The 12301-nt window shown below is 41.8% G+C and overlaps 1 protein-coding gene across 1 annotated transcript; it reads right to left on the bottom strand.

Moving 5' to 3' along the window:
* Window positions 1-275: 275 nt before the first annotated feature.
* LOC139289727 (galanin receptor type 1-like) lies at window positions 276-7996 on the bottom strand. Its single transcript, XM_070911344.1, has 3 exons — window positions 7331-7996; window positions 7172-7237; window positions 276-720 (listed from the first exon to the last, which is right to left on the bottom strand). Exons 1-3 carry the CDS (start codon window positions 7994-7996, stop codon window positions 400-402), a joined length of 1053 nt encoding a protein of 350 aa, XP_070767445.1. The 3' UTR covers window positions 276-399.
* Window positions 7997-12301: the final 4305 nt, after the last annotated feature.

Raw genomic sequence — 12301 nt, 5'->3', positions numbered from 1 at the left:
GTAACCTAACCCTAACCCTCATATTTTTAATGCATTGGCTTGTAAATATACCGTGATGCGTCATATGTAAATAATGTCTACAATCAGACAGAGTTTCCCTTTAGAGAGAGGATCATTTTCCTTAGTTCCAGACTCCACAGGTTTTTATTGTGAAAGAAGAGATGCAGGGAGTAATCATGTCCTGCAGCCACAGTGGCTTTATCTCCTCTGGTTCAGGTATAATGAACAGCGCTTATGTGGAACAGTACAGTTGTAGCAATATCCAAACAACCATACTTACCTACATCAAAAAATCCACACACCCACTCATGTCTCATGGTTCTGTCACGATGACCATTGAGTTTAAGTGTGATGGTAATGTCATTCATTTTCCTGTCACCATCGGTCACACCTTGTCAGTCAAACGTTGGTGCAGTTAGTGGAGGGCGGAGTGTCGGCTTTGCTGCGAATCTCCTTGATGTCATTGAGCAGGGAGTCGCTAGTTCCAATCTGGCATTTGAACACCTGCTTATAAGCCTTCCTGAAGTTCTCCGACAGGAAGGCGTAGATGACCGGGTTGACAGACGAGTTGCTGTACGCCAGGCAGTGCGCGGCAACCCGTAACACGAAGGAGGCCTGGTTCAGCGGGAAGGTCCCGAACTCCACCCAGAGGTGTACAACGTGGTGAGGGAGCCAAGAGAGGCAGAACACCACCACCACCACCAGGACCGTCTGAGCAGTCTGGGAACCACAAATTAGGAACAGAGAGCGGAGAGGAGCAGGAGAAAGATTTAGTGAGTGCCCTCAGGGACAACAGTGACAACATTAATGCTCTACTCAGGGTAAGTCTTGTTCAGGATAAAGGAATAAAGTAAGGTTAGAGAGGTTAGTGCCTTGGAGGACGTCCTTCTGTTATTATTCTGCTACTGCTCTTGTAGTCTTTTTTCTTATTCTATCTTGTGCTCAGTACATCACAACTTTGCCATATGCCATCTATGGACTACCAATTTACATTGCTACACCCGTCTGAGTTCATTTTTGTTACTTTCACAGAATAACTCTGTGATGACCTTTTTCATGTTTTCATACAGAGTGAACTCACCACATGACGTGAGGTTTAGACTTACTTGGCAGCAGATAAAAACACAGTTGTTGACGTGAAATACTGAAATGAACCTGGGTTCAGTACACCCAGTGTTATTATGGTGTTTGCAGATGTGTTATGGTGGTGTGCAGTCCACCAAGAATACATGAATCATTCGAGAGTCAATTTTTATATTATACTTGTATTTATGGCAAAAAGTTGTCTATTTACACATCCTGCAGACCCTGAATAACATCAGCATTAATTTGGAGTCATGTTTCTGGTGATCTGGCAACGGTAGGTCCTGTATTCACTTCGAAAAATATCTGGCTCTTTCTCACTTTGGTTTGTCTTTCACATCGCACATAATCATTTGACCCACTGTTAATATAAAAATATTGATCAGTGCAGGTTTAAATTGATGACATAGCTTAGCTGTACTGCAGTTCCTTCGTAAACTAATAGATACAGTCCAATTCATACTCATTCAGGGCCTCATGAAACCCTGTATTACATTAAACTGACCAGCACCACATAAATCATATTTTTCTAATTGACATTTCGCTCAGCAGATCCAGCTGCAATCCTGTAAATGTTTAGATCACCCTCATATCATGATGTCCATGATGCAAATGCTCGTGTCACTTGTGCAGTACATGTGGCCCACGTGGGTAAAAAGATGACAATGGAAATATGTTTAAGCCATACAATACATCTCATTCCAATCATGTACACGTCTACAGAGCTACATATTAGGCTTACAAAGATTTTATAGGTCTTCATTGAAGATTCTCATCCATTAGGCTTGTCAGGTTTTTATATGTTTAACAATGACAAGAATGTACAAAAAACAAAACACCACAGTCTACGTAAGATGTCATTCTGTTCTGCTGCTATATACTTTAACAGCAGGTCACACACCCAGAACTTATCCTCATATAAGACACAAAAATAAGACACAATTAAACACAATGTACTGAGGTACTACTTTCTGATAATAAAATGCAATAACTTAATGTGACAATTTATGGAAGGTCTAAGGGGAAAGTGGTGGATGTTATTACTTCGGGCATGACTATCAATTAAGCCAAAGGCTACAGCTGAAAAGAGTCATCATCAAAAACTAATTACATGCTGTCTGATCTGCCGAGTCCCTCCACTAGGTTTCCAGGTAGAAAGTGGATTTATTCAAGAACTAATTAGTTCCTATCATAGACAATAAGAAAAATACAGAGGAGCCTGACGTTAATGAGAAATGAGCTGCTTTCTCTGTAGTTTTGTTCAAGGAAAGTTGTGAATATGTGATGCTTGAAAATGCAGGGTTGTGTTCATATCCAGCTCTTTCCCCTTCTATTCTTAAAGCTGCGGTAATCAATATTTTTATATTAACAATCAATCAAATAACGGTGTAATATGAAAGGAGTCTCTTGAAGTGACAAACTCACTGAGAATTATCACCCAGCCTCACTTCTACGAAGGTTTTTTTTCTTAGCTAATTGTTTTGGTTTTACAGCCTGCAACTTTACTGTGCAGTCTCACTGCTCTCATTAGAGTCACTCTGACAAACCCACTGTACGCTACCTTCCTGTCACCAAATATGAGACAGATAAGGTTAGCGACAGTGAACATAGTGGGCCAGCTAAAGAGCCACGTATTTCCCTCAGAGGTTGGTGGAGACCAAAACAGAGGTAGAGGGAGAGTGAATATTGGACTTACTTTCATCAGGTGGTCAGAAACATGACTCCAAATGAATGCTAATGTTGCTCTGTGTCTGCCAATAATGATAACATGTCTACGCAAATGTTTGTGCAGTTTCATGAAATGCTCCATGACCATCATATCAACACAGCCCACTGCACTGCTGATCAGTTTTACAATAAACTGCACCTTATCGATCGTGTCAAAGCTAAACTTCACTGACTGGACCATATCCAATTTGAAATGAAAGGTCAATATTGGCCTGAGATATCTGCCATACCATAACACACAAGCATGTGCACGCACACACACGCACACATACACACACACACGCACGCACACACACACAAACAAAGACACAGTAGCCAGTTCCCACAGTTTTAGTGCAGTATGTTAATAGCCAGGCTTTGTTTGGATAGCCTCCATAATACATTCACATCTTCACCTCGACCCCCTGAGAGCCATCGGTTAGGCTAATGTTCCCGTTTTAGTTAACAGATGCTGTTAAACAATTTCAAGATGACTTGGCCAAATATTAATTTTCGTAATTATCCATAACCATCTGTGTGCTCCGTCTGGATTCCTCACTAACTCGTATTGTTGAGAGAAAACTCCTAAACCTACAGTACTAATTTCTAGTCTTTTTAACCTCTGGTTCAACACTGAGAATCCATTAAAAAAAAGATTATTGTTTGCCAAGTAAAATTAACTCCAACACTCATTCCCAAGAACATTGACCAGGAGCCATAAACCAAAAATCCCACGACATTTCATGAAACCAGAGGGGGAAAGAGATTAATTTAAAACAGGTTTGTCACGTCTGTGCACAAAGGACTTCCAGGAAGATTAAGGAACTTAATTTTTTTTTTTGTGGGAGATTTGGATTTTGAGAGTGTCTTGTTTGACTTTTAGAGGTTGATTCCTACTGTGGGTGCCCAAAGGTGATAAGAAGTTTGTTTAGATGTATTTCTCAACAGCAGTGGGAGTAACCTTGCTCTTCCCAGCTGTCAGTGACATTACATTTCACAGGCCTGGTGGTGAGCTGCAAAGACCCGAGTGAACCACACAAACTATTGATTAAACACTAATTTGAACAAATCGCCCCTGCTTTCCACTAAGGACACTGTGTGGCCAGCAGCAATTCATTTATTTGTCTCGTTTGATTTTCATCTTTTGTGAGAAGCGGCCCTTGCTTGTGTGACATATCCACTAATGCTTTGAGACGGCACGTAAAAGAAGCTTGCAAACATGACACCAACCTCATAATCCATTGATAACACTACTCTGATTCAGAACGATCAAGATTTTCCTTTGAGATAACCTAGTTCAGGCTTAAAGGAATAGTTTTGACATTTTGGGAGATAAACTACCATGTCTGTACTGTAAATATGAAGCTAGGCCCAGGAGATGGTTAGCATTAAAACTTGAGGCAGGGGGAAACAGCCAGCTCCGTCCAAAGGTTAAAAAGCTCTCGTGAACGTGCACAGCTCTTTGTTGCTGCATTTATGATGGTTTATGATGGTTTAACTTTCTGAACTTGCTGCCACGTGTGACCATGGCAACCACTGCACTACAACTACATCAAGAGAATTAATATAGGAGATGATATTACTTGTATCCAAGTTCTCTGAATTATACACCTATTCAGCAGCATCATTCATTGTTTTCACAGTAAACAAACAAGATGTAACATCCAATATTATGAGCTTTAGAGGTGCAGTACTTTTCCTCACATTCACGCATTCACACACACACACACACACACACACAGATGGCAGTGAGCTACCATGCAACGCACTGACCGATCTTTATGTTAAGCTAAGCTAACCCGCTGCTGGCTGTAGCTTCATATTGAAGTGTTGACCTCTTCTTCTCAGTATGGGCAAAATAAAGCAAATGAGCGTAGTTCCCAAAATGTTGGACTATTCATTTTAATATAAGCATTGAGCAGTAAAAGACGGATTATGAGGACTTCAATTCATATATTCATGTGATCATTCAAATTTTTGACACTGATGACAGATAGAAGACACTGTTGCGCCATTAAGACTGGAACAGTTATGACATGCTTAGTTAAACACAAGATACCCTACACAACGCAAGTCGAGCCTCTTTCAAACATAGTTCACTGTAAATTACTGGGATAACCTTTTCATGCAGCTATAAACTGATAAATGATGAATTCAGGAACATTTCCATCTTGCGCCTTTTCACACATGCCATGGCAGTGCCGGGATAGATGGGGCAGGCACAAGTTGCAGATTCAAATACGTCTTGCGATTGGTTCACTCGCTCCACGTGAAGGCGTCTTACAGACGTAAACCTTTAGGCTTGTCTCTGCAATGTTACCGCTTTCATTCTCAACACAGCCTCACTGGCATTTCCCTGAAATGTTACTAGGGGTCTTGAGGTGGGAAATTGGCGGTACAGATTTCCCTGAATATCGATCCCTGCTCCCATTCACATATGACCCCATGTTCGGAAATGTTCCTGAACATTTCAGGGACAGACTGCATGTGTGAAATCAGCCAGGGAGTTGAGTCGACAGGACAGTCGACAGTCAAAATTAGTTTCTTCTTGAAAATGTGTTTTGCATGGCAGCACCTTTACCTTGATTGACTCCATGGAAGGACGTGACAACAGCTTTGGGCGATGGCTTTCATATTGCACTTTATTCCTTCAAGCACTCTATCGCTCTATAAAGTTTTTAAGTTGTTTTAACTGATTCTCCTGCTTATTATTCTGTGCTATTTCGCATTTGTTGAATGAATTACTGTATTTTTCAGTGTGGCTGTAAAAAGGCTGTTGCTGTAAAAGAATATGCATACCCAACTAGCCTCCTGGCATAAATAAAGGTTAAATAATACAAAGAATAATAATAAAGTAGTTGATCTGTCTGCTTCCTAATGCACATGTATTATGCAATGTCTTTTAATTGTACAAGCAACATACCGTGCTAAAAAATAGGTTTTCTTATAATTAAACCTTTTCCTTGACACACACTGGACTAAACAGAGACACGCTGCCCAGGAAACACAGATTTTGGCACTAGCACCATACTTGTGTATTCATAAAAAAATCTGCGTGTTGCAGTTTTCAATGTAAAATGAATCATTTTTGGCAGCCTTACACGAGTTTCTTATAGTTGAAGTTGCTGATACCTTACCTTACTAGATTTCAAGTGTGTGTGCAAACAGTGCGTTCTGTCAATAGTTATAGTTTAACAGTAGCTACCCTATCAAGTTTATTACGGCCTGGCTTTAATGCGCTGTTTGCCAAGCGTTTATCACAGAGCTGTCACTGTAACATTCCCTCTGTGCATCCTCGATCAGCACTCTGCCCGGTGAACACAGTAAATCATCAGAATATCTGAGGCTCTTTTTACCTTCTGCAGTTGTTTTAAGCCTCATGCAATAGAGCAGGTGGGTAGGGAGGTGCACATTTACATTCTCATCAATTCCTCCCCTCCCGGCAGACCAGGAGTCTGCGCTCCTGGTTTCACAGCACAAGGCCGTTATCGGACCGTGCTGCTAAACTGACCAGCTGCGAAGAACAATGGACAGACAGGCAGGCAGACAGACAGACAGACAGACAGACAGACAGGCAGACAGACAGACAGACAGGCAGGCAGACAGACAGGCAGGCAGACAGACAGACAGGCAGATCGGCAATCAAGTGCGCAACAGCAGATAATTGGATCTCTGGGAAGCTGAATGACTTCCACCAGGAAGAATGACGGCTGGATGGCAGTTTGATTGCACATTACCTTTTGGCCACTTTGTTCGAGTGTGCCAGTTAACAGTAAGCATTATAACATTATTATTAATAATTTTGGCCCCAAGGAAAAACAGAGACGATGGAATTTCCTGTGTTGAATTGGAGGAAATGGCACAGCATGTGGTGCAGACAGACCAGTCCCTCACTGAATAATGTATGCAGGACTAGCTGTGATATATATCTTCCTAAAGGCCAAGAACACTGACCCCTGCTTTGATTCAAACCATATGTCAACAGAAGAAAAGCCTGCAGCTTAGTGAACGCTGAAGTGCACTGGTCAAGATAGATGGAGGGTATTTCAGTAAAGGTACAACTTCAGATAATGGTGCAATTCAAGGGTTCAGGTGGTCACTTGTAGGTAAAAATGTATTGCACATTTTCAGTGTTTTAAGGATTATTTCTTTTCAGAATCTGAACTTAAAATCGTGCCATTTCACAGTCATATTTTTCATTATTTTAAGTCCTGCAAATTGATGTAATTCTGCTGTAGTTCAACAGGTAATACAGCACCCTGACTGCCCATCTGTTACTGTTACTGATTACTGTCAGACACGTTCGCTAACATATGGCTGTAATCCATGACATATATATACCCCACTCCCAGCCCCCAGAAAGACAGCTTTTAATACATACCTTTTTCTTTGATGCCTCTGACTTTTTGGACATATTTCTTAGTTTTTTGTGCAAGTGATTTAAAACCTGCAAGCAAGGAAACAGGGGAAAGATGTATTTTTTTGACAGTTCAGTCATTTTCATGATTATTCAGTGACCCGTGTGGATAGCTTTCCTTACCTTTGCATAGCAGAAGGTGATCAGCAGCAGAGGCAACACATAGCCAAAAACAAACGTGCAAACGACATAGACTTTCTTCCGGTTTTGATCCGGCCACACTTCCCAGCAAAAGGTGTGATTCTCCCCTCTGTGGAAAATGTTCTGGTAGTACATGATGGGCGCAGCCATGGCCAGAGAGAGTATCCAAATCACCACCACTCCAATGAACGCGTGCCTCGCCACCCGGATGGAAGAGGACTTTCTGTAGTGCACGATGGCAATGTATCGGTCCACGGACATGGCAGACAGCGTGAAGATGCTCACCAGCATGGACACCGTGAAGAAGTAGTGGATGAATTTGCAGATGAAGGCGCCCAGGACCCACGTCGGCATCATGTAGATGGTGGACTGGAAGGGGATGCAGAAGAGCAGGTAGGAGAGGTCTGCTATGCTCAGGTTGAGGATGAAGATGTTGGTGGTGCTCCGCGGTTTGCCCGGTTTGCTCCGGGCCAGCACGGTGATCACCATGGAGTTGCCCAGCACGCCGAGCGTAAAGATGAGCCCGAAAACCAGCAGCGTGATGAAATTATCCGTGCCGATCCCGAATAAAAGTTTCCGGTCCTCTTCCTCTGCTCTGCTGACGTTCCACGGCTCTTCCCGGAGCCAGACAGACTCGGATGAGTTCATGATTTCTTTCTTTTCCCCTTCAGAAGAACTTCCAATTTGACCAAAATGACCTATTGCAGGTATGGATCCCGCTGCCGCTGCTGTTGCTGCTTCATGGCACAGTTTGAAGAGCGAGGTCTGATGGGCCGGTGCGTCTCCATTAGCGCTGCAGTCTCTATCTCAAGGTTTTTCTCCAAATCCCCCGCTTTATTCTTGCACCTCAAATTAGAAACACGTGTAAGCAAACCTTTCAAAGCTGTCTAGCTCTCCGTACAGCATCCATCAGTCTTTCCGCCGCGCGTCTTGGAGTCTCTCCTGGTGCGCACCTGATGCGTCTGCCCACCGAGCGCGCTCATCCACTCTGCAGCCTGTTTCTCTGCGTCCGGACTTTTCCCCCCCTTCACTTTCTAGCAGGGGCCGGGCTGTGCTGTTCACGTCAGCACCTAGTAAACCACCTCCCAAGAAACTGCTGAGAAAATCTGGATACGTTTTATTCGCCGCGTCTCTGAAAGCAATTCCAGCACAATTTGAATGCCAGAGGCCAATGTCGTTCTCTTAGTCTGAAAATCAGTTGTGGCACAGCCGGCCTCGGGAGCGATATTTTCCGCCTGAGCGGTAAAAAGTGTCGGTAATAGCGCAAAACAATCTTGTTCGGCAGTCTTGCTATGATTGTCTGTCACGGAGGGGAAATACGCTTTCTACACACTTAAGCAACTTCAGTGCTGTCACTCTTCGCTTCCCATCCACGTTATTTCAGCAACTAATATGCGTGAATGAAAAATTGCATGCAGGGACTTATGATGATATACTTTTGATGTGAGGGAGGGTCCAAGATACCATAAGAGCTGCAGTGTACAGACCGGATACTGTAGAGTGAAAGTTCCACATTTCATAGTCAGCATAGGGATCTGACATGTCAGGAAGTCCCACTCGAAAGGAAATATGGACTCTGAAGTAATATATTTTTTAATTTTCAATTGTTTTACAGCAATGACCAAACACCCCCAAAGTGAATACTAGTACTGTATTGTATTTAAACAGACTATGTGCTTTCCTTCCCAAACTGGTTCCATAAGGATCCGTATTGTCAACTTAGACACCAAATATGGAAGAATAGATTTCAATTTTAGATTGTTATAGAGATGACGATATTTTTTTTGTATTTCTAACAGACATCTTTAGGAGGATTCCGCATATTGATTATAGCTGCTTTAAGTTTCTTTTGGTGAAGGTTGTGTTTCTCTAGGTGTTGTTTTCTTCCTTTATCAGTCCTGAGATGTAAAACTCAACACTCCCTGTAGTATGCTAGAGGACTTTTCCACTAACTCATAACATTTCTATTTTATATTTATACCTCTTGACCTTTGCAGTACTTGTTTCTTGTTTTCTCTTACAATGTTTATTGTGACTGTCATGCACCAAAACAGCAAGGCAAATTCCTTGTATGTGAAAACAAACTGCTATACCACACTCTTCATTCATTTTTCATTTTGTTTATCTGCCTTCTTGTTACATATTTCAGTTGTAGCATTTCCTTGTGGACAGTCATAGCCTCCATGTCAGACGGCAGGCTCCTTTCCGCTGTCCATTTTTTTTTGCCTTTCTACTCCTCTACTGACATCCTTTGTGTTGGTCTGTGTCCCATTAGACTCAGCCCTGTTAGAAAATGCCGGCAGCGATGGCAAACAGAGGCGGTGAGGACGGGGTCAGGACAAAAGGATTCCACGGTTTCTGCTCCTGTCAGACTTTCAGCATCCACAAGAGCAACGAACAGGAAGAGAAAAGAAAGAGATGAGGCAGCAGGCAGAGCGGCGAGAACACACATCACAACAGCCATCTGTCCATTTGACATGATTGGATTGAATGTAACCTCTAAATGGTCAGTATAATTGTTATTCAAAGGTCAGACACACGACAACAACCAATACAAAGCAAATAGATAAAAGGTTATTCTACTGTAATATAATAGAACATTTTGTTTATATTATTGACATTTTGTACATCCTACACATAGCATGCTATTTTTTTTTTTACTGTCTTAGCAATTGCTACATTCTAAATATAGGATGTGTTGAGTGTCTACCTCTATATCGTTTGTTTCCTTTCTCCTTGATGTGCTTCATCACTATTTGTTGGTACGAAAAGCCAATCTCACAGAAGTGTCAAAATGACAGTTTGCCGTTTTAGGGGTGGGCCAGCAAGAAAGCGGATCAGCTTATCTCCCAAAACATCAAACTACTCAATTAAAGAGGTCTTCCAGTGATTTAGTATTGGACTTCCACAAAATTGTGAAACTTACATAGAGACATATTAAACAAAGAATGGTCCAAATCTATGCAGGAGAGATCAAGATATCTTAACTTTAACTCCCTAGTATGCATCAAGCTCCAAAATATGCTGAATCCTACATTTCCCATAATGCAACCCCACAGCTTCTGTTAGACTTTCCCTGCCTGGTAAATATCCACGTCCTTCAAACCAAGTTTTAATGCAGGCTTTATAAGGATGTTAACACCCACCAGCAGCCTTTACAGTAGCCCTTTTTACATTTTTAAGGATATTTTATGGATACCTTCCACTAGATGGCGCTATTTTATATTGAAGAGATGCATTTAAGACTTCTTTTTTTAATCCAGCTGTGATGGGACTCTATTGTTGATAGCTTAATGTGTATTTGAGTATTCAGGCTGTGCTGAATCACTGTTTGCTGCTGTCTCTGGCACCAATTCCCTCTCTGTGTATTTGCTGGGTTGTCATCAGTGGAAATAATGAGAACTCTGTACCAGCCAATTAGATTTAGCAAAGTCACCCAGGTTAATCTGTGTGGTTTCAATCAGCAATTGTACACACAGCTCCAACATTTGGAAATGCATAATCATATTGGTAATATCCCCATACAAACGCTGTAAATGTAGTTTTCTGCTTGCTTTTTTTTTTTACATCAGAGCAGCAGTTGGTGTGGATTTCCTTCAGCAGACGATGCTATATGACGAATTAGAAATGCTGCCTCTGTTTCGCGGGTATCCCTGAATTGAGTCAGGCATGCTGCGCTGCACAAAGATATCACAAAGATAAAGCAGCTCAATTTTAAGCATTAGTGTACTGCTTTGTCAGATAGAGTCTTAAATGAAAAGGCTGTCATCCCTTATTGAGGCTCGTGGGAGCCTTTTGATTACTTTCGTCAGTATAATCGGTAGAGATAACAGAGATACCCACTTCAAACCATGAATTAATGTATGTCAGTATGTGTTAGCCTTAGACTGATATTATATTGGGCTTCCAACGTGCTGAATGCTGTTTAATGTCTTTTACACCATGTGAGGAAACGCATTCAGAGGAAACTAAATCCCACTATTTAGTTTTCTCCAGCAAAGCCAAATCGTTATATTTTGGGGTGGACTTTTGTGGCTATTCTGGGTATCAGCACCACACATCCTTTATATCCAAACCATACCAGCCATCAGCCTTATCAGTCAAACGCTGTGCGAGATGAGAGTCTGTATGTGAATGACTTGTATTTATTGCCATGTCTGGCGGTGGTCATGGCTTTCCTCTGTGTGTGAGATGTTATCTCAGCTTTTTTCCCCTTCTACGTGATTGAACCTAATAAGGTGAAACCAGGCAATGTTTAATATGCATCAGGTTTGTTGGCGGTCATTAGCCAAATGTGTAGAGATGAGGTGCAACTGCTCATACAATGCCCCAAAGAGGAAGTACTTCTTTTTCTTTCCGAATGAATTTATGTCAGTATTAGTAAAATGGGAGACGTCTCATCTTTAAATTAAAGGTACTGAAACCTCTTGCATGAATACTGAGGTCGCTGCCTCAATTACTTTGCCAATTTTACGCTTCCTGTCACCGCTTCACGCTTGGCCAGGGTCGCCGCTGCTTGTGGATGTTTTTATTGAGTCTGGTTTCTACAGAAACGTCTGAGCAATTTCTCAGTAAAATATTTAATAATTTGTAACCTTGTCATCAATTCACTTACATACAAACCACAGTCTATTTCTCGAGTAAGCTGGAGTGGGCTGGAGTGTCCACAGGTACAGGTATGTAGGTTAACAAGCCACCATTACCTATGGTGGGTACAAGAGCTGACTGTAGCAATATCACAAATCAGGACACAGTAGGAGAGGCCAGCCAGTTGCACCAGCTGTCCATGAGGTCAAACTTTACCTAATTATAATGTAAATGTTTACTAAGTGGAGATTTCAGCAACACTAAATTAAAATGGGTTGCATCATTGTCGACTCACACTGACACTTGATCAACACAATATACCTTAAAACTACAAAACACTAATAATGTTAGCATAATGTCTTGTGC

Source organism: Enoplosus armatus, chromosome 9, assembly GCF_043641665.1.
Source record: "Enoplosus armatus isolate fEnoArm2 chromosome 9, fEnoArm2.hap1, whole genome shotgun sequence".
Classification (NCBI taxonomy): Eukaryota; Metazoa; Chordata; class Actinopteri; order Centrarchiformes; family Enoplosidae; genus Enoplosus; species Enoplosus armatus.
This window is presented reverse-complemented; position numbering and strand designations above follow the sequence as displayed.